At 40.5% G+C, this 24,790-nt stretch overlaps 1 protein-coding gene across 17 annotated transcripts; it reads left to right on the plus strand.

Moving 5' to 3' along the window:
* Positions 1-5,461: 5,461 nt before the first annotated feature.
* Positions 5,462-23,882, plus strand: HNRNPA3 (heterogeneous nuclear ribonucleoprotein A3). 17 transcript variants are annotated; one of them, XR_005105965.1, is made up of 14 exons: positions 5,462-5,589; positions 9,459-9,569; positions 10,033-10,056; positions 14,006-14,128; positions 14,220-14,366; positions 14,441-14,651; positions 14,887-14,976; positions 15,038-15,145; positions 15,227-15,337; positions 16,495-16,641; positions 17,485-17,610; positions 17,696-17,767; positions 20,842-20,916; positions 23,448-23,882. XR_005105965.1 is itself a non-coding variant. In XM_037398659.1 (13 exons), exons 2-12 carry the CDS (start codon positions 9,504-9,506, stop codon positions 17,746-17,748), a joined length of 1,206 nt encoding a protein of 401 aa, XP_037254556.1. In that variant the 5' UTR covers positions 5,462-5,589; positions 9,459-9,503; the 3' UTR covers positions 17,749-17,767; positions 20,842-23,867. The 17 variants fall into 17 exon arrangements, 14 of the variants coding, with proteins under 14 accessions (XP_037254556.1, XP_037254550.1, XP_037254557.1 ...); XR_005105963.1 differs by having other exon boundaries at positions 21,117-23,867; XR_005105964.1 differs by having other exon boundaries at positions 23,108-23,867.
* Positions 23,883-24,790: the final 908 nt, after the last annotated feature.

Below are 24,790 nucleotides of genomic sequence, written 5' to 3' on the forward strand. Positions count from 1 at the left end.
TAATGCTTATGATATTGGTTTAAATTAGAACCACTCATATTTTAGGGCATAATATTTTGTATTTAGCAATATCTATTCCTTACTAAATACAAAATCCTATGTTAGGAAAGAAAAAAGAAAACTTGTATGGAATTCATTAGAAAGAATTGATGATTTTTTTAAAACAGATACGCCTTAATGTTCCAAATACAAACATTAGCACATGTGGTATTACCCTCTGGAATTTAAATGTATTTTGGCAGCTTTTGAAAGACATAACCTTATTCACATATGTTTCATGCTATATATAAAGAACTGTATGTATGTCCTGGCATCACGGTAATCTAAAAATCTCAAATACATTTTATTAAATGAATAAAATGTTTCTCAGCAACAACAGACTAGAAGATAATTATGTAAAAAATAAATTCAAAATATCAGGTCAGGTGTTTTATCTGACTTGCCAGTGGAGTGTGCAGTACAATTTACAAACTGATTAAAACACAGCTTGCCATCAAAAAGCATGATCCTAGCAGCTTAAGCATAGCTGGAAGAGTTGAGTACCGGAAAGGAATCACCTATGTAGCTTTGTTTTTTAAAAAATCCTGCCTGTGGCAGTTGTTGGCGAAGTAGCTGTTGGGGTAGCTACAGTGTATACGAGATAAACAGTTAAAATTATGTTTGCTATAAATCACAGTCTGAAGAATGTGTGCAAATTCAATTTAGAAAAAAAGTGAGGGGTTTTCACGTTTAGCAGTCAGAAAAGGCATTTTGAGCCACAAAAAACCAGTGCCAGATGTAAGGCTAACTATTGGCTGAACGCTGACCATGTGTCTGGTCCTGTGGATATGAAAACCCCTCCCAGAGCCAGATCTGCATTGCAGTCAAGGAAAGAACAAGATTTATTTCCGCTGCCCCACTCTCTTGCACAGATACGTAGGCAAGCAGGAAATCCACCTGCAGTTCCTTGCCTTAAAAAAATGTACCAAATAATACTGTTCAGTTAGCTGTACAATTACTGCTAACTGTTGTTTTCCAAATCTTAGTAACAAAGAATGAACACTAAGAAAATCATATTACAATTTTGATTTCAAGAACAGCAAATATTACCTGCTACATCCATTTTTCTCATTTCTTCAGCATCTGAAGTTGTTTTTCTTCCTGTGTAAACATGAATCCCAATTAAAAAATATTCTAGAAATCTTGTACTTCTTACCTTTTCCCCATTTGTGATGATTCTATTACACAAGTCTTAGTACAGCTGACTCCTCATGCAATGGCATATCAAATACAACATATTACATTTCATTTTACCTGGGCTTTTCAACTGTAAGTGGCAATCACATTCTTTTTTTCCCCTAGCATATACTGCTATTTGATCTACATTTAAAGAAAATGTATGTTTGTTAACAAAAAAAAATCTAGCATAAACAAAGTATATATTGCTTTTAAGAAGGCCCTAAATTTACCCTGGAGGCTTGTGCAAATTCAGCACATAGAACGTTTGGCATACAATACATTATCTCAAGTAAGCTCCTAAAATAGGACTGTTGACACTTTAATATGACACCCTTACACTTTGTCTAGGGCATAATTTTGCTAGTAACAGAATTCCCCCTATCCTAAGATCTAGACAATAAATGTGAAAATCTTGTGCACAAAGTTACAGATCCAACTATGTTATAATGACATCTCAGCAAGCTCTCTTTCCTTCGCTGCTAGAGGTTTTATTGTTCAGTTACTCCTAATATCATTCTCAATACACACTTCTTCCTTTAATTTTTGCCAGAAGGGTTCAAGCAAATAAAATTTTAAGAAAATTCAGTTAAAACATAGAGAGAAGCAGGTTATGGAATAAAATAGTCTAATATATTCAGATGTAATTAGCATCCAAAGAAGAGCAAAGCAAATGAGAAAAAAATGTTTAGGAAACTATTCCTTTTTATAGCAATCAAAAATGCAGGATTCTTTTCCACAATACATATGTGGTACAAATATTAAATATTCTAAAGGATATTTTATATATAGATATAATTTGTAGAAAGAATTAATCCCTTGTCCCTGAATGAAACCATACAAAAGGAAAGCAGTATAAAAGTATTTTTGAGCCAGTTGCTAATTGTTTGATCTCTTTCATCTCCTGGATCACAGCTCTGAGATGTAGCTCTTGAGGAATATAAGTCATGCAAAATTGGTCTAAAGTCTCTGACAGATGTGAGTCTAACAGACTCAAACCTAACTTGCAAGAGTTTGGTGTTATTTTCCCAAATGTTTGCTGGAGATTACTAAACCTGTTCTAGGCTGGGGGACAAGTATGTGTGTGTGTGCTTCAAACTAGCTCATAGACTCATTACTTCAAACACACCTTTATCAATTATTAAAGTTAATACAGGAGACTGTAAATTGAAGCAGCTGATGTATCTAAATGCATTCAGTGACTTCCACAGGAAAAAAACAGAAAGTGGAAATTCTATCTCAAACCACTGCAAATAAGTCCTCCAGAGACTGCCAGAGTTCTGGGGCACAAAACATTTGAATTGGCACAATCTTAAGTAGAAAGGGTCTTTAGGATTTGTTATTTCTGGAGTGTGTGTGTATACAAATGTATGTATGCGTACATATATATATAAAGAGTATTCTTAACAATTTCTGAAATAAAGCAAATACTGTAGCATAATCATGCTACTAATTCTAATATCAAGAATCAGGTTATTGGTTCTGTGTATTAACAGATGAAGTAAAAGAATTTCATGTACCCTGCACTGCATACATGTACAAGAATTGCCAAAATGTTACCAGACTTTACACTAATATATTATTCTGTCTTTGTTAACCAAAGCTCAGCAATTCAAATCAGAGATGAAAACAATTGTTTCTAAATGAAGAGGATAGCAGAAGCTGTAGTTGCTTGCATGATACTCAAGTGTCTGCAGTAACACTTGCCCATGTTTAAAAACACCGTATCTCTACAACCCAGAAAAAAGAACTGAATGTTAATCTTATCCTGAAGCTCACACGAACATTTTACTATACAGCACTCAGGCCTTCTTATTAAAATTGTAGTTTGTGTCCTTTTCAAAGTATGAAACGTAAATATATTCAAACCAACTACATTTACAAAACTATCACAATGCTAACATTTAATTAATAATGAGTCCTTTTGTTTCTGCAGTCTAAGAGGCTCATGGAAAATATACATGATTCAATGAATTGGCTCCATTAACATTACTATTCTGGAGACTAGAATTCAAGATCAATTTCATATTTGCATCTTAATCTCTGTATAACACTAAAAAACCTTTGGACAATTTCACCATCAATATTTACATATCCAAAGATTCACTTCACAAACAAATGCTATGCAAGAATCAAGCAATAAAAACCTTCAATAAACCCACAACAAAAACAGGCAATGAAGAGAAACTGACATTTCAATATAGAAGTTAAAAGCCTTTCCCACTTTTTTTTTGAACCGGGTACAAACTACTGTTCCTTGGCTTACAGGCGGAGAGTATGTGTTTGCAAACAGTGCTAAGAGAAAAAGAAAAGCATGTTAGCCATCTGCATAGATCACCAATACCACATCTACTACCAAATATGAAGCTTCATCTGACTATGAAACTACATCAGCCAGAATAGATACAGGTGTATTAAATGCTACATTTTCTCTTAAGGAAGGAAATGGGTGATCCAAAATGGGAAGCAATATTCTACTAGATAACAACCAAACTGAAACCACTTTACTAGCAGAAAATCGTTTGCCTCAAAAATTATTATTTTTCATCTAAGACCTCAAACTTGTGCAAAATTTTCATCAGCATCTGCAAATCTTTGTAAAATGTGCACTTCCCTCATTTACTGGCTTGTCTTTTATGTCAGTGCAGTAAGCTCTACATTATAAAATTACTACATTCTGTACAATTGATTACACAGAGGATGATCATGAACTGAAAATGTAGAATTCAAATGTGATCTGTGTATGGCTGTGCAATCAAATGAGACTGCAAGACAATCAGCCTCCGTGAGTGACACTTAACTGTGAAATGAATGACAGTCAAACTAATAAAGGCATGATACTCTTCAAATTCGGTGAGGCAGCAGCTGTATAAATTATAAGAACCTCTGAAAGTGAGAGACATATTTAGCCAGTACTATTGTATGTCTCACCCTGTGGGTAACAGGGGCAAGAAAACAAGCAACGTAAATGACACATATGTGAAGAATTTTATTTGAAATAAAAAGCTAAATTATGTGGTTTAGTCAGTTGGGAAAAGGAAGATGAAAATCGTTGGTTTTGGCGCCAGTGCAAAAAATGTCTGGAGGCTGCTGAGATTTCCAGCGAGTTCTACTTTCTAGGAACTCACCTACCTTCTCACAGAGTTCAAAATATAGGAATAATCTAAAAACTTCTTTCAACTTCTGTACACAATAGTAGGAAAATATTTCTAAACCTTTTGGAAATTTCTCAACTTATTAGGAAAATTCTCTTTAGTTAATCAAACAGGTTTTTACACATTTGCATAAATAAAAGATGCTAATCTAAAACTCAAGAGATTATTTTTTTTTGTAGGAACTGCAGGGTAAAGATACAAGGAAATTAAATCACCTGCTAATCCTGAATTTGTGGCGATTCATAACCCAGCCAAGCATTTCACAGGGAGGGGAGCCACCAACAAACCTTTCAGTAAAGCCACATCAATTGGTTTACTCCTTTACGTAACATATTTTTGAAGGGGTAAGTGCCAGCACCTCCTGTCTGGGTTAGGTCATCATACTGAAGTAACTACTAGTACTGACAGAAAGATAACCAAGGCTGAAGAAACTTTAAGCGCAGTTTTTTAGAATGCTGTTTTTCTTGATGTCATTTTCCAGATAAGGAAAAAAAAATTATGTACGGGCTTAACTATGCTTTATTCTGTACAAAATTCCTAGAGAAGACCCTTTCTTTTAAACTCCCTATGCTAGTTTATGATGACAAACGCCATTAAGACACATGCAATGCTTCTGCTTCAGAAGACATGGAGAAGTTTATAAAAAAATTTTGGATTCGTTTCGGTATTCAACTAGAAATACACTAACCTACCCTCGCTTTCGAAGGGTGAATGCTAAACAGTCTCTGGAGAACAAGCCTTTTAGTTGCCTCTCTGTAGCATCTCCAGGATAAAAACAATACGTGGAGACGTGTAATTTCTTTCAGAAAGTCGTGGGCGCCTCAGGCACGCCCTGATACTCCTGCAGAAGTCCTCTGGAACCATCACAGTCCCTCCTTTCCTTTTCCTTCCTACAAAGTATTTTAACCCGCCTGACTACGTCTCCCTCAGGGCCGTTCCGGTGGCTCCCCTGTCACACGGCAGCCGCCCGGCCGCAGGCGGACACGTACCAGCCCGCCAACGGCGGCCAGCGCGCGCCGCGGGCAAGAGGCGGGAACGCGCAGCCGCGGCGGGGGGAGGCGGCGGGGCCTGACGTGGCGCGGAGAGGCGGTGCCCGGCCGCGCGCACCAGTCACGGCTGCGCGCCGCCACCCCCACAGCGGGCGGCGGTTAGTGCGCTAGGCCAGCTGCCGGCGTGGGACCGAGGAGGGCGGGAAGGCGCTTAACTGAAGGCTGGCACGGTTATATCTTATCTTCTCTCGCTTCCCCTACCCTACCCCCGCCTCCCCTCCCCGGCTGCCTTCGCTCCCGTCTTTTTCCGCCCTCTCGGTGGGGAAGGGGCCGCTCCGGCCTGGCGCGGCCCAGGTCTCACGGGGGGTGGCGGGCGCGGAGAAGAAAGCGGTAAGGGCCTCCCCCTCCCCCTCCCGCCCTGTCGCGCTGCGGCTGCAGCCCGCCTTCCCGCCACGTGATCCCTCCGCCACCCTCCCCCTCCTCTTCCTCTCGGCTCCATATTGGTACCGAAGGAGGCGAGCCTGGTCACAAAATGGAGGTAACTGCCCGTCGCGTGGAGGGAGCGGGACTTGCTAGGCCGAGCCCAGGCAGGGTGGCAGGGGAGGTGAAGCGGCCGCCTCCCCACCCCCGCGGGGCTAGAGCTGCCTTAGGTCCCCGCCAGAGGCCCCGGGCGGGAAGGGGGAGGGCGGGCTGCGCCTAACGGTGCCCCTCGCAGTTCGCGCTGCCGCCCCGGAGCGGCCGCCGCCTCCTTTTAGCTTTTTCTGCCGCGCTGCGGGCCTGGCTTTCCCCGCGACATTGCGCATTAGCCCGCAATGGCGGCCGCTGGCAGGAAGGGGGAGGATGCGGGCGAGGCTGCGCTTCCGGCGTGCGGCCCCGCGGGCACAGCGGCTGCCGCCGCCATTTCGTTGCGCTCCTGCGCGTGGGCGGGGGAGACCTGGCCTTCGGCTTGGGACAGGGCTGTGTGTAGCAGAGCCCTCCTCAGCTATCCTGGGGGACACCGAAACACTTAGGCGTGTATTCGGGTGAGTTGAGAGAAACGAGTCCCACACATGCGTGTGTCATTGTTCTGTCCTCCCTGTGCGGCCCCCCATGTAAGCTACTCGGAGTAGTGTTCTAGGAATATAACTTTTCCAATTCGTTTTCCTAGACACAGACTTCTAAAACACTAAGGTGGTTTAGCGTGGTACGCTGCTTCTCGCTTAGGAATGCAGATATACGTTGCAGCCCCTCTGTACCATCCCCCTCTTCCCGAGGGGAATTAGCACGTGTAGCGAACTCTTGCTGCCTGGGGAGGTTGGGGAAGGCATAGTGCAGAGGCTCTCTTTCCCTTTTTCCACTCCCCCAACTAATCATGCACAAGAGCCACGACGTTCGGTGGCAGCTCGCCATGATCGTGGTGAGCAACATGGCGAAGCAGTCCTGCAGAACCTTGGTTCAGATTTTCCTCAACTTGAATGGAGATCGAATGCAGACTAGGGCAATCATCCACACCCTACCTGAAAAGAAATACTGTCATGATATCCCCCTTTGCTTTTCTTTCCTCTCTTCTCAAAACCTAATATTTTTTTTCTCAAGTATTTCAAGTGTGGTGAGTGAAATTGGTGCAGAGTTTTTGTGTGGGTTTGTTGGGTGTTTTTTCTTTTTAATCTGGACCCTTTTCATTGTAAGCTGAAAATTGAGAACAGGGAAACCAACAAGTCATGCTAGTTTCTGTTCCTGCCTTAAAAGCAGAGAAGAAATTGGATCCCTTAGCAAAATGGCTAAAAATAACTTTTGCATGTGAGCAATTGTTTTAGCTGCTTCAGTGTTGTTGAATAGTTTGATAACTGGGACCAGTGATGAGTTCAAAGCAGTTGAACATGCTTCGGTAAAGCTTGGAAACCCGTCACATAAGTTATGAAGCTAATACCTTGTGTATTTTTTTCCCAGCAGACTTTCCTATTGGTGTTGGGAATAAACTGCCAGCACACTTAGAGCTGAAAAGCTGTTGTTTTGCTGTTTTAACCCTTAGGTTTGGCATGATATACTGTATTAGGTCCAACTTTAGCTATTTACAGAAAAGACTAGTACATGTCTATAGTATTCTCTGAATGGATAGGTAAACTTCCATCTTGGGAATGTTAATTTTGCCTCTCAATTTGTCTCTCTGTAAGAGATGTGCTGGCATTGTAGGTTCCTTTGAGTAATGAGGCATCTCCCAGTGACTTCTCATTAGAACCAACAGATTTGTTGTGACGCTACTTTCAGTTCTGTAGTTTAACTTGCAGTATACAACTGTTTCAATGCTAGTTGAACGCAGCTGGTAGAAATGTTCTGAATATTCTTATCTAGAGTTGAATAGGGTATTTTGTTGATGTTAAGTACCGGAAAGAAGCTTAATATTGACAGCTTTCTGGTTTTTTAACAGCTTTCCATAAGGCAAGGTAGGAATAGGGCCAGACAGCAGAGCTGTGTTCCACTTCAGCTGATGGGTGTGCATTAGCAAGGAGATAAGTCTCTTGACCATCGTGGTCTTCTGAGGCCATAATGGTAGAGACTACCAGAGAGCTTTATGTTGGCCTGCGTGGAGCCTTATGGGGGGAAGCAGCAGGTGACAAAATGAGAGAGGGATTGCACACTTTTAAAAAAAGAGTACTCAAATAGGTGTATTGCTTTCCTCCTTAACAATTACAAAAGTTTTATTTTGCCATACAGCTGCTTTCTTAAAAGGCCTTGACTTGTTAACATTCTGTTTCATACCTCTTCTATATGACTTAAGGAATTGACCGGCTCAGTTAAAACCCTTGGTATCCTAGTACCTCGTAAGTCAAACTGATGGTTGATTTAAAGGATTTCATGAGCATTGTGTAGAGAGGAACTTAAGACAATATAAATACTTCGATGTTAACTTCATAAAAACTTTAAAATTTTTAATGCATTGAATCATGGTACTCTGATTTCATAGTTTAATTTGAATCTGGGTTTTAACATGGAATTACATTGAATAATTAATTTCTACTCTGAATAACAGTACCTGTTATTAGTAGAGACCTGCCTGCATTTTCCTATGCAGTGTTTGCAGGAATAAAACCTAAAACAAAAAACCCCACAAACTTAATCTTGTTAAATGTCAATTATTTTAATGTAGCACAGCTATAGTTTTACAGAAGCCTGTTGTTTAGTTGACAGTACTGTGTTTTGGCTACTGTAATAAAAGTCTCAGAAACATCCAAAGTAGTGATGAGTTGTAGCCAAAGATAACTAATACAGTACAGTAAGGCAAGTAACTTAATGATCTCAGAAAACTTGAAATAATAAAGGCTAAATGGAACATGGGGGTTTTTTGAGTGCTTAGATATGGATTTATTCACTAAGCTTATCTTGTGAAATACTTGGGTTTTTTAATGATACATACATAATTTAATACTTACGGAAAATGTTTGTAAAAAATAGTACAGGTTAGTAATCAAATACATCACTTGGAAGCAAAAGTAATGCACATGACTAGTGCTAAAGATTGCTGAGGATCAACTTAAAATTTCTGATGTTGCAAGAATAGAATCAGTTAAGGGTTCTTGCACTGGTGTTAGTTGTATTTTTCAATACAGAAAACATTTAATACATCCTCTGGTGTTCCAATTCCAGGCTACTGGATCACTGATTATAAGAGGTTACACGTAAGATAATTCTAACAAGGAATATTTGCAAAATGTTAAATAATTAGGGGCTTAAAATCCAGAGAAGTAGCATTTGATTTACATAGCAGGTTTGGGTATCAAAGGTGGAATTTGCTTGCCCTGTGCCAGTGCTATTCATGATAGTTATGTAAGACAGTAATAAACAGTAGGCTGTTTCCTACATTTTTTACATTAGTTTGTACCTAGTTATTCTGACAGTTGTAGAAAGAGCTTTACTGGGATAGCAAAAGTTCTGCGGCTGCTCTTAATTGTGAGCAAAACAGATCGAGGACTTTTACTCTACCCTTTTAAATACTGGGGGTTTTCTACTTTCAACCCTCTCCCATTTCCTTCTATGAAGCCACACCCGTTCACTGCAGCCGGAGAAGACCCCGCTTCACTGGAATTGGGGTAAGTACTGACTTATCCAACCTGTTTTCTAGGTTTCCTAGATTTAAAGAAAGGCTGAGTTAGAGTACCCTTCCAAAATGGCTGCTATTAAGGAAGAGAGAGATGTGGAAGACTACAAGAGGAAGGGAAGACGATCTTCACAGGTGAGAGGATTGTGGGTTTTTATCTAAAAAAACTAGCTTTAAGGGGAAAAGAAGAAAAACCCCAGACCTAACCATTTCTATCTTACATATTAATTCATAGCTTTTTTTTTTCTACCTTCTTCCATCCCCGTATTAGCAGAGTAACTTTAAATTACAGTGTATTACTTAGAATTTTAAGGGGTGGGGTGTTTAACATAGTGGGGAAATTTTGCTTTTCTAGTTTTCTGTTTTAACAAGACTGATTAAATGTATGTTTGTGATTAAAGCAAGGTGTAATTATTAAGAAATTCGTGCATCTTCAGAGTATCAGCAGGAACTTGATTCCTTCTTATCTTCAAGGTCCTGTTTTTAGTGGGAATGAAGACAGGTTCTTTTTTTTTAATAAAAAATGGTTGCCTAATAGTCACTGCAAATGAAAGTGAGGCTGTACTAAGTAAAAATAACTGTTTTCTTTTGCTTCTAGCAGAAATACCGTAGACTGAATAAGGTGCGTAGTATAGAGAAGATGTTGGGGCTGTTCTTGGGAGGATGGGAGCTAGTTACTTTGGGGCAGGGTGTGGAAATGGGAGGGGGGGGAAAAAGGCTTGATACCCTTCAGAAAATAAAACTCAATTAAGATCAGCAACAAGGCTATTAAATATGCTTATATAGGTTATAACTGAGACATTTTCTGATTGATTTGTTTTTATTTGTTTGCTGTCTAACGTTACTTTTCCAGGGTGCCTGAACATTTTAGCTAGATCAAACCAACTTTTTCGGGAATGACACACTACTGGATGTGGGAGGGCCCAAACGCTTGAATTAAGAGCAAACCTTGCCCGAGTTGCATGTATCTGGTAGCCTGTGGTTATTTTGTATTGAAGCAAAGTCCCTCTGGAAGGAATGTTGCAACTGTCTCATTGCTTTGGACTTTGGATAGACTGTTAAACGGGTGGGGGTCACTCAGCTGCCTACTAAATAAGCTCTTTTTAGTTTACAATGCTAGCTTGCCGTGGAATGTACTTAAAAGATACTAGGTTTCTAGAGAAAATTATTTCACAGAGAAAGCTGATGAGGGGCCCCAGTTTCTGTAAGCGTTCGGTTTCAGAAGGCTGTGTAGGATTGGACTGCCTGGGGGACAGAGCAGCCTCATCTGTACAGGTGTAGCCGCAGACAAGCGTAGGTGTGGTGCCAGGCGTTGTGTGGACGCTTGCTGGAGCAGTGCACGGGAGGACTCCGCCTGAAAACTGTGCCTTTAGAGAGAAATCAAAAGCCCTGCCATATGAAAGTGAAGTTGATAGCTAACTCGGAATAAAGGCAGTGTGTACCTGCGGCAGCGCTGTCAGAAGGTCTTGGGATTTCTGCGAAGATGAGAATTTTTACAGGAGCCCCGGGGGGTGCTAGTTGCCATTTTTTCTTCCTCTGTTAGGAGGGAGGTGTGGGTTTAGGTAGTAAGGAGGAACCAGTCGTTGGGTTTTGATGGCGAGAAAGGCTCCCCGGCGGTGCCGGCCTCTCCCTGCCCTCCTCCGGGGCCACCCACCCCCCCGCGCCGCGCCGCGGGGGCGGCGGGACAGGGACACTCCCATGGCGCCACTGCGGCGCTGGGACTTGGCCTCCGGGCCGGCGGCTGCGCGCGCCTTCCCGCTCCCCCGTGGCCCCGCCCTCCGGCTCCATATTGAGGGTGGAGGAGAGGAGATCGTTCACAAAATGGAGGCGGTCGGTGCTGCGCAGAGCTCTGGCTTGAGGAAGTCGCTAGTCAAGGCTGGAGGGAAAGTTCCCTGCCTCCTCAGAGCCTGTTCCGATGTTTTGGGAAGGCCTTTAAACAGCTTGGGGGGGGGGGGAAGTGAAGCTTCTTGCTGGCTGCAGGCAGGCTGGGCATTCTTACTGCTACTTATTCTGCCCCCTGCCCTGCGAACGAAGGAGCACTGCAGAATGGTGTGATGGTCTGCAGTGTGGGCTGAGTAGGAGGGAACCTGCTGTTCATGACGCAGTTGTGGTAGTTGCGCTAGGGAGGAAGGGAGAGATGTGTTGTGCAAGGTTTGCTGCCCAGGAGAGGCTGCCGTTACAGCTAACTTGCAGCAGCAGGACTGAGAAAAAACGTCTTGTGTGATAGAGGACAGTACTGTGAAAACCCTGGAGGTGCTTATCCCTAGTGACAGCAAAATGCCTGAAAAACCCCCAACTAATTCCCTAAGAAAATGTTGCCTTTTATTTCTGTGGAAAGTTCCTCTAACGTAGGTGTGTCCTGAGGATAATTTGTCTCCAGTAAGGGAGAAGCTGTAACAGCAAGTGTTTTTCCTCCCCTATGATAATGGCAGTTCAGTTGTGCATAATAAAAATAAGCAGAAAAGGACATCACTTTTCCTTTCAGGAGTGACCTGAAGAATTCTGTGGTCATTCTTTTAAGGTAAAAGCAGTCTGATTTGCTAACTGAAAATACTGTAGCCCTGAGGGGTCTCAGAGAACTGTAAGAGGTCTGTGCAGTTTTTCCTTACCTAAGTTTTTTGGTTTTGAGGAGTCTAAACTATACAGTTTCACATAATAGATTTCCTTTAACATGCATAGGGCAGTTTGAAATGCTTAATGTTCCCAGCTTTAATCCAACCCAGCTAAAAATTAAGTAGTGTTAGTAGATTAAAAAAACCTTAAAAACATGATTAGCAACAGAAAACTACTTTGTTCAACCTAAAGCAGTTTCTGCATACAGTAGGCGTGTTGCCCTATAAAATCTTAAGTTTACATATAGTTAGAACGGAGATTTATTTTTTTATTAATACTTCTGTAGGCCAGACCACTTGGAAGACAGTAGAAAGCAAACTTTGTAGTCACAGGACTACTGACTGTCAGTCATTTAGATAATGTTCCTGTAGTAACAAAGTTAGTGCTTTAAATTGGAAGTTCTTACTGAGAATGCAAGGGCTCTTTCTTGCTAAGTTTAGCAGGTGTAAATGCAGGGATTTACTTCCCAGCCAGCTTTTCACAATCTTGGGTGTTGTTTCTTGTAGTACAGCCTGAACATTCTAAACCGATGGTTTCCTAAAGCAGTATATAACAAATTTTCTTTTGTCATGTATTGCTTCACAGTATTCATTGCTCTTTAGGGTGGTTGTGTTGCACTCAAAGGGATGTATGCTCTTCTTACCAGCTCTAGCGCACGCACACACACCCCCCCGATTTAAACTGCGGCAGATGTTAAAGTACTTAATCTTCAGGTTTGAAGCAAGACTTCTATGTGCAGAAGTCTGTGGCTGGTTAGATGTAGTTCAGCTCGCAGGCTAATGCTGCACCTAGTCTAGGCTAACCCACTGCAGCAGAAACAGTGAAGCCTTTTTAGCATTCATGCTGCAGAACTGAAGTTGTATGCAGCATAGCTGGCCAGCATCTTGTTGTGAAGTGTTTTACATGCACAAAAGTACCTGCTTGCTAAAAAAGATTTTAATCTGGTTGCTTTTTATAAGATTTCTCTGTCTCAGGGATGGGAGAAAATTGTGAAATAATTTTTCATAAAACTCCTGTCAAATGTAGAGGTATTCCCTGCCTAACTAAAAAAAATAAATCCTGCAACACCGAAAGATCAGAAGCACTAATGCACTTGTAAGCCCACTTTAATTGTGCTATAGAAAACTGGACTCTGAAAATTAACATATTATTTTAAAATGGTTCTGGTTATATATAGCTGATATTGGCAAGAGCTTCAATTAAACCAGTTTGTTTTACAATGCTTGTTAAGGTACCAGCATTATTCCAGTAGTTGTACCCACTACTGGTCATTGATTAATTGTCATACAAGGCACTTTTTTTGTAAGTCCATGTTGATGCATGTTTGAGAGATACTCCCCATAACACTGAAAACATGTATGTGCTTCTGCTTTGTTGCTTACATGCAGTCAACCTACAAAATTATCCTGACTACAGAGTTTGCAATTTTAAGAAATTAAAAACTGATAAATTTCTTCAAAATGCATTAAAATAACCTTTCAAAATGGATATCCCAAAAGACTAGACACTCAATTTGCAGAATAACCTTTTTTCCTTGTGTTCTTAAATTTTTCATAGTTTCTTATGATTATGCTTCATAAACTATTAGAACTTCCCTTTTTCTAGCAGTGCTTCATTCCTAATCCCTGCAGAGCAATAGGCAACTTGAACATAAGATAGGCATAGAATGAATGCACTTCTGGGGAATGGGGAACAACCAAATTATTTACTACATTGAAATCTCTTTACTGTTTGCATTTGAGCAATCTGAAGTTGTTAGTTAGTTAGTGTTTTAATTAAAATCACACCTCATTAAATGTTTACTATGCTTCTGTCTAAACCCATTAGAAGTCATTGTTTTTATGTAAATGTATTCCACCTACTTGTAGTTATAATGTACACAGATAATATTTAGTAAATCTGTGAAATTTTAGCTCTGTGGTTTGTATTCAAAATATTTTTTATTTTTGATTTTATAGGGCCATGAGCCAAAGGAGCCAGAGCAGTTGAGGAAGCTGTTCATTGGAGGTCTGAGCTTTGAAACAACAGATGATAGCTTGAGAGAGCACTTTGAGAAATGGGGCACACTCACGGACTGTGTGGTAAAGTGTCAAATACTAGTTTGTGCTTTTTGAAAGGGTATAGGTACTTGACCTAGTACAGAAATGTAGAGTACCCCCTATGTTTTTGCAGGTGATGAGAGACCCACAAACAAAGCGTTCCAGAGGCTTCGGCTTTGTGACTTACTCTTGTGTGGAGGAGGTGGATGCTGCCATGAGTGCTCGACCACATAAGGTTGATGGACGCGTGGTTGAACCAAAGAGAGCAGTTTCGAGGGAGGTAAGTTAGTTAACATTATTTCCTAATCTTTACCTAATAATTTTAAACACTGAATGTCACTTTTGGCGTTGTAGGATTCTGTAAAGCCTGGGGCACATCTGACAGTAAAGAAAATATTTGTTGGTGGAATTAAAGAAGATACAGAAGAATATAATTTAAGGGAGTACTTTGAAAAATATGGCAAGATTGAAACCATAGAAGTCATGGAAGACAGGCAAAGTGGAAAGAAGAGAGGCTTCGCTTTTGTAACTTTTGATGATCACGATACAGTTGATAAAATTGTTGGTATGTAACTCTAGTGAGAAATGACTTACGGGATAAAAGAGTAATGGCAGATTGCAGAACAGCAGTGTGGAATCTAAGCTGTTGGCATAATCAACTGCTTTACTGTTGCAAGAGATGGAGTAGATTTAATGTTCCTTTTAAAAGTGTGGTCATGCCTTACAGTAGCTTTCTGTGAGAGTTTTACAGCATATTGCTTTCAATGATTTGTCTTTCCTATTTCACAATTTTTCTCTAGTTCAGAAATACCATACTATAAATGGACATAACTGTGAAGTGAAAAAAGCACTCTCGAAACAAGAAATGCAGACTGCTAGCTCTCAGAGAGGTGAGTTTGGAGTTGTGCATGGTCATTTTATGTAACTGATTTTCAATTAATGTAATTTAAGTAAAATATTTTGTAGGTCGTGGGGGTGGCTCAGGCAACTTCATGGGTCGTGGAAACTTTGGAGGTGGTGGAGGAAACTTCGGCCGAGGAGGAAACTTTGGTGGAAGAGGTAAATGACAGGAATGTTTATAGAATGTGATTCCTGTTTTTCTACTTCCTGTGCCGGTTGGCTTAAACACTTAATCTTCAGGAAAACATTCTCATCTGTTTTGTGTTCCAGGAGGCTATGGGGGTGGTGGTGGCGGTGGTGGGAGCAGAGGAAGCTTTGGGGGTGGTGACGGATACAATGGATTTGGTGATGGTAAGTGTATTGTTCACTGTTGTTTGGTTTGGTTTGGTTTTTTTTCCTTTCCCAATGTTATAACCAGCTGTAAGTCTTGCCTTCACCTTAGAAATGAAGTCGATTTTGGTGATAATATTGTAGAGCTGTACAGAGCTAAAGTACATTACAACATAATGGGTGGAAAAAAATACTTTATTTACCCTTTAAATAACCTCATATTGTGAGGTCATGCAGCAGCTGTTTATGATTATTGAGAACTGAATGAAGATTCAGGTGTCCGTTCAGATGACTGAAACTGAATAAAGCAGTGACCAACTAACATACCAGAAATCTTTTCAATCAACTCTTGAGATTTTCATGTCTCGGCAGTATCTTTTTCACGATGAAGTTTTGGATGAGTATCCAAAATACATCTGAAGAGAACTATGGGAATTACTAAATGGCTGTGGAAGTAGCATTTCAGGGGCAGGGCAGGGTGGGGCAGGCACATGATGCGAGGGAAGTAGCATGTAGTGACTTGTGGGTATTATGCACATATATAAGCAGATACACGGAGTGATGTTGAGTTCTTCGGAGCTATTTCCCAGTGTGGAAGTACTCCCATCAGAATGCTGGAGATCAGATCAGCATTTGGAATACTAAGTCTTCCAGATATGCTTTACGTGCTCAGAAGAAAAGAATGTCCAGCAGCTTTGACACACATGTAAATAAAGCTGTCTAGATAAAAATTGTAAACAAGAATTTTTTTGAGGGCTTTGCTTGCTTCAGTCACTGAAGTTCAGAGGAATAAAGAGGTTGATCACACAAATGGCTTTGTCAGTACCGTGTTAAGAGACAGCTATTACATGTAATGGATGGTGGTGGTAGCAGCATGTCTTACGTATTTCCTGTGAGCCAGAATATTCTTAAATATTCTTAATATTCTTAAATATTGTGCTTCAAGGTTATACATAAACTAATGGGGTTTTTTTGTTTGGATTAAATACTTAAGTGATGCAAGTGCAAATGAATATAATACAGAGGAAAACACTGTGAGAGAGTTTTATTGTGGGTTTTTGGTGGTGTTGGGGGGTGTGTGTGTTAGTTTTGCCTTTTTTAAAATTTTATTTTAATGGACCTTTCTTTACCAGTATTTAGCTTTGGTGTGTTCAGTTTGACTCTTGTTTTATTCAAAGGTGGCAACTATGGAGGTGGTCCTGGCTATGGCAGCAGAGGAGGTTATGGTGGTGGTGGAGGACCAGGGTATGGAAACCCAGGTGGTGGATATGGAGGTGGAGGAGGAGGATATGATGGCTACAATGAAGGAGGAAATTTTGGTGGTGGTAAGATGCCAGCTTTAATTAAACATCCATACTTAGCCAAGTCTTGAGTTGTACAATGCCTAAAGTATGATGCTTCATAAAATGGGTCGTGCACTTCAGTCTTAATGTAGAATGCTGTGTTACATAAGGAAAGTTCTTTTCCATCTGAACTAACTTTGATACACTATACATTTTTTTTTTTGCCTGGAATTGTCAAAAAGCAGCAGCTATAAATCTGTGTGTGGAGGTAGAATAGAATTCTGAAGGTTGTTTGACCATTTGAAGTATGCTGTTGCTGTCAGATACCAGTTCACGTCATGTAGATCACATACTCCTTTGTGAAGACTATAAATCAAAGCTTATGTAAGTTTTTTCACCATTTGCCCCAAGTTTGGGGAGTTATGGTGCAAAATCTGCTGCATACTTCGTGATACCCTCTCCTGTGTGTATGCAGCATGCCTGTTAGTTCTGTTGCCTTTCAGAGCAAATAAACTGTTCGTGGTTCATGTTACTGTCGCATGTGCAGAGTGTTGGGCAGTGGAAGAATGATGGTGAAACAAACACTTTTTTCTGAGTTTGGAGGCCTTAAATTTGGTCTGTTTTGTTAATTTATTGGCCTATTCAAATCTATAAATATTCTGATACGGTGTAATGTTTTTTAATCTTCAGTGAAATGCCTGTTTCTAACCTTCAAAATGCTAAGAATCTTCTGTTATTTGTGCATTGTGAGTAGAGGTAGCATGCAAAATGCTTGCAATTCTGCTTTAAATTATTAAAATTTACACTTATGTTGGATGTCATAGTTTGGCATGCTTCATATCCTATGCGTTGGAACAAAAGTGACTTTACGAATTTTCATTTCAGGTAATTATGGTGGAAGTGGAAACTACAATGATTTTGGCAATTACAGTGGACAACAGCAGTCTAACTATGGTCCCATGAAAGGTGGTGGCAGCTTTGGTGGCAGAAGTTCAGGCAGTCCCTATGGTGGTAAATACTGCTTCGTATAGCAGCTGTTTTTGGACTTAGTTTGTTGTTATTCTTGTATGTCAATAATATACCCTGTCTTTTGTAGGTGGTTATGGATCTGGAAGTGGAAGTGGGGGCTATGGTGGTAGAAGATTCTAAAAATGCTACCAGAAAAAGGGTAGGTGTAATGCATCTTTATAATGATGATTAATAATGTACAACTGTTCACTGAGAGTAATAATTTTCTTATCCTGTATTCAACAGGCTACAGTTCTTAGCAGGAGAGAGAGCGAGGAGTTGTCAGGAAAGCTGCAGGTTACTTTGAGACAGTCGTCCCAAATGCATTAGAGGAACTGTAAAATCTGCCACAGAAGGAACGATGATCCATAGTCAGAAAAGTTACTGCAGCTTAAACAGGAAACCCTTCTTGTTCAGGACTGTCATAGCCACAGTTTGCAAAAAGTGCAGCTATTGATTAATGCAATGTAGTGTCGATTAGATGTACATTCCTGAGGTCTTTATCTGTTGTAGCTTTGTCTTTCTTTTTTCTTTTTATTTTCCCATTACATCAGGTATATTGCCCTGTAAATTGTGGTAGTGGTACCAGGAATAAACAAATAAGGAATTTTTAACTTTTCAATATTTGTGTAGTTCAGTTTTTCCACATTTAGTACAGAGAACTCTATAACAGAAATAAAATGTAGTTTAGGGTGTTTCCTTGTTAGTTAATAGAGAGGATTAATGCATTTCTCAATTACTATTTTGTATTAATTTAAAGTTAACAATAGAAACACCTATTGATTTCCAGTCTTAAGGGGTCTAGTCTCAGTGTATATATGTAACTGTCATTGACATGAGTTACATAGGCATACAGAGGGAAAACATCTGTATGTTACATTATAGTTTGTTCAGATGTATAACTAGGATTAAGTTACTCAAATTAGTGTTTGTGAATTATAGAACTAAGCTTTATCTTAATGAAAATTTCAAATTACTTTTTGGTTTGTGCATATTTTTTTAATTTGTAGTTCTGTATTAGTATTAGCGCTTCAAGAAAATAAGGCATGATAAATATTTTAACAAGACCAACTTTAGACACATTAAAGCTGTCTCCCGTCTCATTTGAGATGTATAAGGGATAACTGCAGTTGCTTAAGTCTTGGGTGAAGAGAAAAGAAACTTGCTTTTTACCTTTATATTTATTGTAATTCCCGAGAAGTTAAGGTGGGGGGAATCAAGTGCCTGTTTCCTTGGGATATACAATGATTCTGTTTCAATAAAACTATACTTTGGGGAGGGTGGCTTGGAATTTTCATCCCCTTCCTTTGTCCCCGTTTCCCTCTCCCTCACACCAGACTGCGCTGTTTCAATTAAATGAGGCGTCATAGCGAGAGTAATAGGTATGTTCCTCAATAACTTAATGGCTATATACTTTCTTGCATGCACCCTAGGCAATTTTCTGGACACATTCTTCTGACTGGGAGCCAAGGGTAGCACAGGTGTAATCACTGACAGTCCCAGGTAATGCGTTCCAAAAGCCCATTCACGATGGGCTCTGAGTAGTATAGCTTTCAAGCTTTTTCCCTTGTGAATGTCTGTGCTCAGCTAAGAGCTCGAAGATAACACAAAACACAACCTAGTTGTATTTTACTGACTAGATACACTTCCCACAATGTTAGAATGGTATGGTCTTGAGTGTCCACAGGCAGAATGATAGCATGTTACGATTGGATTTGATGCACTGGAGTAGCAAATCTTATCAGCACATACGGCTAGAAATTGTACTTCGTTGCCACTTCTGACCTCCAAATTTAAGGCGCTACAGTCTGTCCCTTTTCTCCTCTGATGTGCATTCACTCAACTATTGCCAGAACAGTGCTTTCTGTCAATTCAGACTCGGAAGAGTAGGGACCCAGTCAAATAGAAGAAAAATACTCAGACGCTTGACAATGTGCTATTGGAATTACACCTGTTTCACTTGTGGGTCAATGTGCAGTATAAGGTAAATGCAATTCCAGTGTAGGAATGAATCTGCAAAGATGTATGAAATGGCTCAAGGCATAATCAGTCATATTAATAATGAATTACAATTTTAAGAAGTAGTAGAAAAATGAGTGTGTTGTTTGAAAAAAAAAAAAATTAAACTATGTTATTTAAATGCTGTTATCGGAGTGTATTCAGACTGCAGTACACTAAAACAAGGAACCGGTGTCAAGATGGTAGCCTCCAAACTGGATTTCAAAGTCTGCTCATTCTTTTCTGTGGAGTTTTAAAGTATCTCTAAAGTTCAAGCAAGAATTGGTGATTTAGTGAACGCTTCTGTTGTTGTACATACTAATTTGGGCGTGGGGTGCGGGGGGAGGCTGTATTTCAATAAAGGCGTTTTTTAAACAACCCATTTGGAGTTTGAAAACATTGGAAACTAAACCACAACTCACTAGGGAGTGAGCCACCTAACTACCGACTTGCTTTGTACGTTACTACGCTTAGAAGATGTGTAGACTTGTACCCGGGGCCTGCATCTGGTTGCAGGGACAACTGGAGGATGGGTTTGATGTCCCTTCTGACAATTGATCTGGTATTTCTAAATTTTTTTAGAATGTATTGACAGTGTTCTTTTTAACAGGGCCTCTTGTAGCTGTACTGTGACAACAATGTTAACTTTGAAAAATAGTGTCGTAATAAACTTTATGAACAAGATCTGTATGCAACCTTTTAAGAGATGGATGTAAGTGACCGCTTTGTAGGTGGGTGGGGTAGCTTAGCTGTTGTTTGTGATGTGGAAAAGTGTAAGCCGTGAGGACAGTGATTAACCAGCTTTAAAGAATCTAGGATGTACTTCTTTGATCCATACTTTGCTAAGGAGACTCATAAGACAGGACTTCAGCAGCCTATTGAGTATGGAGAAGTCAGCATAATTAAAGAAAGGATGACAAGGCAGCAGGAGCAACAGCTTCAACTTCCAGAAAAGTGAAGGCATAAGATACTGTGCTGATAGTGAGCAGCTTTCCAAAGGCTAGTTAAATCTGCTTATCACAGCTGAAATATCGAAGAAAGTCTAGCAAGAGTTCTTCACCTTTTGGAACCTCCTTGAGTGATAGCTACTTGAGTTGACTCAAAATAGGTCTAGCATTTAGACCTGAAAGGAAGGGCAATGAGCATAGGTAAGGTTTGCCTTTAAAATTTTTCATGAATTATAAAGAGTAGTGGGAGGTTTTTGAACAAGGTAAGAGTAATTTCTTTAATTTTCAGGTTGAATGAGAAGCTGCTGCTTGACAAAATGGGGAATGTCTTGCACATCCTCTTCAGTTGAAGGTTTCTGACTGGGTAAGATTTGTAGTGTATAGTAAAACACTTGTTTAACCCTTATTCCCTTCCAGGCTTTCCTTTGCCAGCCTTTTAGTATCAAGGAAAGCCTTAAGTATAAAGGAGCGAGTATTGCAGCGTGTGTCGTCCCGTGTTTCCTGCTGTGGATGAAGGGTGCTTGCTGGCGTAATTGCTATTCAAGAGTCTTCTGTTCCTGGCAGGTACAAAATCGCTGCATCTGACACCAACAAGACAGAGATGCTAAATGTTTTTGAAATACATGCTCTAGTTACTGTGGGGGTTTTGAGAAATCGGTCCTTACCTTGTAATAGAAAGAGAAGCCTTAAAGAAGCCCAGAAAGGCACGGACGCTGGAGTGGTTCGTCGCAGTTCTCGGCAGCGTGTGATCTTGTACGGGCGCTTTGCGTTGGGTACAGAGTGATTTCCCTCCTAGGGAGGGAATCTTGGCTTACCGGGGGGTGGGGGTTGGTATTTCCCTGTACAAATCACAGGGCTCCCTTTCAGGTTTTGGTGCTTTCAGGCAGGGTGGTTTAGTGGAGGCTGATGCTGTCACACGATACCCAGCTGAAAGCACGACTATTTTTACAGATGAATGGCGATAAAAGAACTGTTCAGGGGATCTGGTTTTATGCATGTTGGTTCTTAACTCTTGGAACACCTATTTCCTTTTCTGCATCATTGATTATTACAGGTCTAGGATATTTTTAACTCCTATATGGCAGTGTAGCACCTATTTAAACTTGCCAATACGTTTTTGAGTCTGCATTATTTTTGTGCAGTCAGTCTCTATTTTAGTGTTGGTTATGCTTCAGTTGCTCAGAAAACAAGAGTCAAACGGAACCTGTGCCTTTCAGTTTAACCTGGGGCTTAGGCATGTTCACAGACTGATTCAATATTTAAACTTTTTACCTGCTGTCTGTAAACATCCAGAAAGCAAATTCTTGACCCTGTAATGTACAATTAAAAGTTAACTTGGAAGTAACTTACTGCAGTAATGTTGAGATTTTCATTGTTGACAAGTTGTTAAGTGTTTTTGCTTAGACAGGGTTGAGCCAAAATTTGAAACTGCTGCAATGAGGTAACAGTCTCTCCTCAGTGTAGTATCCAGACAGCTTGTGGCTGAGGTGAGGAGCTTTGCTTTCTTACGCCTGGAAGTGGAAAACCTTTGCTTTTCCTCTGCTAGGCGGAGTTGCCTTGTGAACTCCCATGGGCATCTTATGTAGCAACAGGTAATGGGGAAAAGCATTCGTGCCGCTCATGCTTATTCAGTTGAGGGCAAATGCTTTTTGTACTGGGAGGGTGGGGTGGGAGGTTACAAGTTTTTAACAGTAAAATTTTGAAAAATATTTTAAGAAAAGTCAGTTTAACAAAAAGCGGTTTGCGTCCCGTTACTAGGCCTGTGTACGGAGCAAAGCTCTACCTTTCTTCCACATGAGGGGATTCTCCAGTGCTGCAGACCTGTTCTCTGCTCAGTGAATATCTGTTATTGGTCTGTAACGCTTTAGAATAACTTGCTTAATTTCAATTACTTATACCCCAATTTGTTCAGAAATAAACCTTGACAAAGATAAACACGTCCTTAAGGAGTACTTGGTCCAGTGTGTCCTTGTCCAAGAGGCACTTCCAAGAGTTAAGAATACCGTGTGACAGCTAGGTTTTCCGGTAGCGGCCGCTATTACAAATAGCGGCTGGAGATGGAGAAGTAAAGATGTAAAGTTAACGAAGCATTGGTCCCCAAGCTGCAGTTCTACAGAAGTTTATTTGATACCTAAACCCATGTGTTAATCTTAAAAGCAAATGGTACTTCCAGTTAGTAAAAACATGTTTCCCCAAAAGGGGCCCAGGTTGGTGCAGATGTGATGTTTTGTTATTATTAGGACATGGAAATTAAAATGCAGCATCTTAATTCTTACATCTTTTAAATGTTGTAAGGTGGGAAGGGGAATGCTTCTTTCTAGTCCTTCAAGCATTGATTGTGTGATGTACTGACTTGCTGTCTTTGGTTCCTGTGTTTAAGACATTAACGTGTTTTCATATACTGTCTACACTGCAGTGGAATATTCGCTTACATATTGGTTTGTGGTCTCTGACAAGTGTGTGTACCTTAAATTGTGTGGAGCGTGAAAGAACTTGAGTGTCACTAAAATTCAGATATCTGATGGGTGATTCTTTTTCTGCTGTGGGTGCTACAGGTTGACATCTCTATCTAAGATTAGCTTTTTCCTGAACTAAAGTAATGCGAGTATCTCCGTAGAAGAAAAAATGGCCTTCATATAGAAGATAATATCGCAAGATTGGAAACAGAATAATATGTTGTAATAACTGGCAAAGACTTCAAGAGCAATGGTGCCAGTGTGCTGAAATCTTAGAACTTGTGGTTAAACAAGTTTAAAAATAGCATGGAAATTAAAAATTTCAGTATAGTCCATAATGGATTGAAATTTGTTAAAATATTTTAATTTTGTATCAGAATAAAGTGTATATTGTCAAGTGACTTACAATCTAAAATGCGTTGCCATCACCTTTTTTTAGTGCTGTGTGCTGTGAACACAAAGTGGTCTTAAATTACTGCAACACGCTGAGTTACAGGATCATCTTTCCAAGTTGGGACTGCAAGCCAGAAAACCTTGGTTCAGCCCTGCTCCTCAGCTTCACTTTTAATAGTTTTAACACTGAATGTTTTGATCAAGAAATAAATGGTCTCCACGTGGAGACTTGGTGGTGTATGAGGTCAGCATTGTGATGCATTAGACTTGGCAATGTCACTAGTCACTCTCAGGTCTGGGAACATACTCTGTACCTCCGTAATAATAAAATGAAAGCTATAGTTTGTGATCTGATGTTTTCACATACCAAAATAATCTAATGTGGAGTAATTTATTTATTTTTCCCTTAATGCTGTTGGTGGTTGATGTGAGTACAGCATTTGCTCTCTTCATGATATGAAAAAAATTCGTTTAAACTCAATGCAAGTTGTCATGCTGCGAGTTCTTTCAGACTGATTCTTTGCCTGGTGGAATTCAAACAAGGCTTTTGCATTAATTCAGGTTTTTGTCGCTTTTTTCTTCTTGGTAACGGAGTAAGTATCCCTGTATTGGGTTTTAGACACGTGGGTAGTACAAATGCAACAGCCCTTGCAAAGGCTGTAAGGATGCCGTTTGCCTTCAGTTTTTGCATTAGTGCTAAAATAAAGACCGAATTAAAGTGGAGGGCAGGGCTTTACTCAAGTCTCTGTTTCATAGCCAATTTGTAATTCAAGTATTTATATTACAGCTAGAGGGAACATTGTCGGATGTTTGCTACCTAGTTAACGGAGGGGGGGGAAGGGGGAACTAGGAGCTCTTGCTCTGCAGGCTCTCTGCTTTGCCATCTGACTTACCTGTGTATTAAGAGCTACTGTGTACTAGTGTTGACTGTCCAAGGCCATAGCCTGGCACGCTTCCTCCGTAATGCCTGCGCTCTAGAATTGCCATCCCTAAATAGGGGTTAGATCCTCTTACCTTAAATGACTGCGGTGACCCACATTCCCCTCGTGTTCACCCAGCTGGGTGATTGTTCAGGGGCATTTTCCTTCTTGGGCAGTGCTGGTGGCAAAGTCCAGAGAGGCACATTTGAACAACTGCAGCAAAGAAAAATATCCCTCGCTGCTGCAGTATCTTTGATTTACTTTAGCTGGTGCTTGCCTGCCCTATCCAGAGCAAACAGATCTGCTTCATCCATCAAATCCAGCCCCTAGGTTGCCAACCACCAGTATTGACCACTTGCTCCCAGAAGAGGTGTGTTCTTGCATTTGGAGTGCGTCAGGGACTGCGCAGCAGGACGGACTGACGTGCTGTTAACAGGCAGGTCAGTATAAACAAGGTAAGCAGCCTCCA

The sequence above is a fragment of the Falco rusticolus genome, chromosome 8 (assembly GCF_015220075.1).
Source record: "Falco rusticolus isolate bFalRus1 chromosome 8, bFalRus1.pri, whole genome shotgun sequence".
NCBI classification, from domain to species: Eukaryota; Metazoa; Chordata; class Aves; order Falconiformes; family Falconidae; genus Falco; species Falco rusticolus.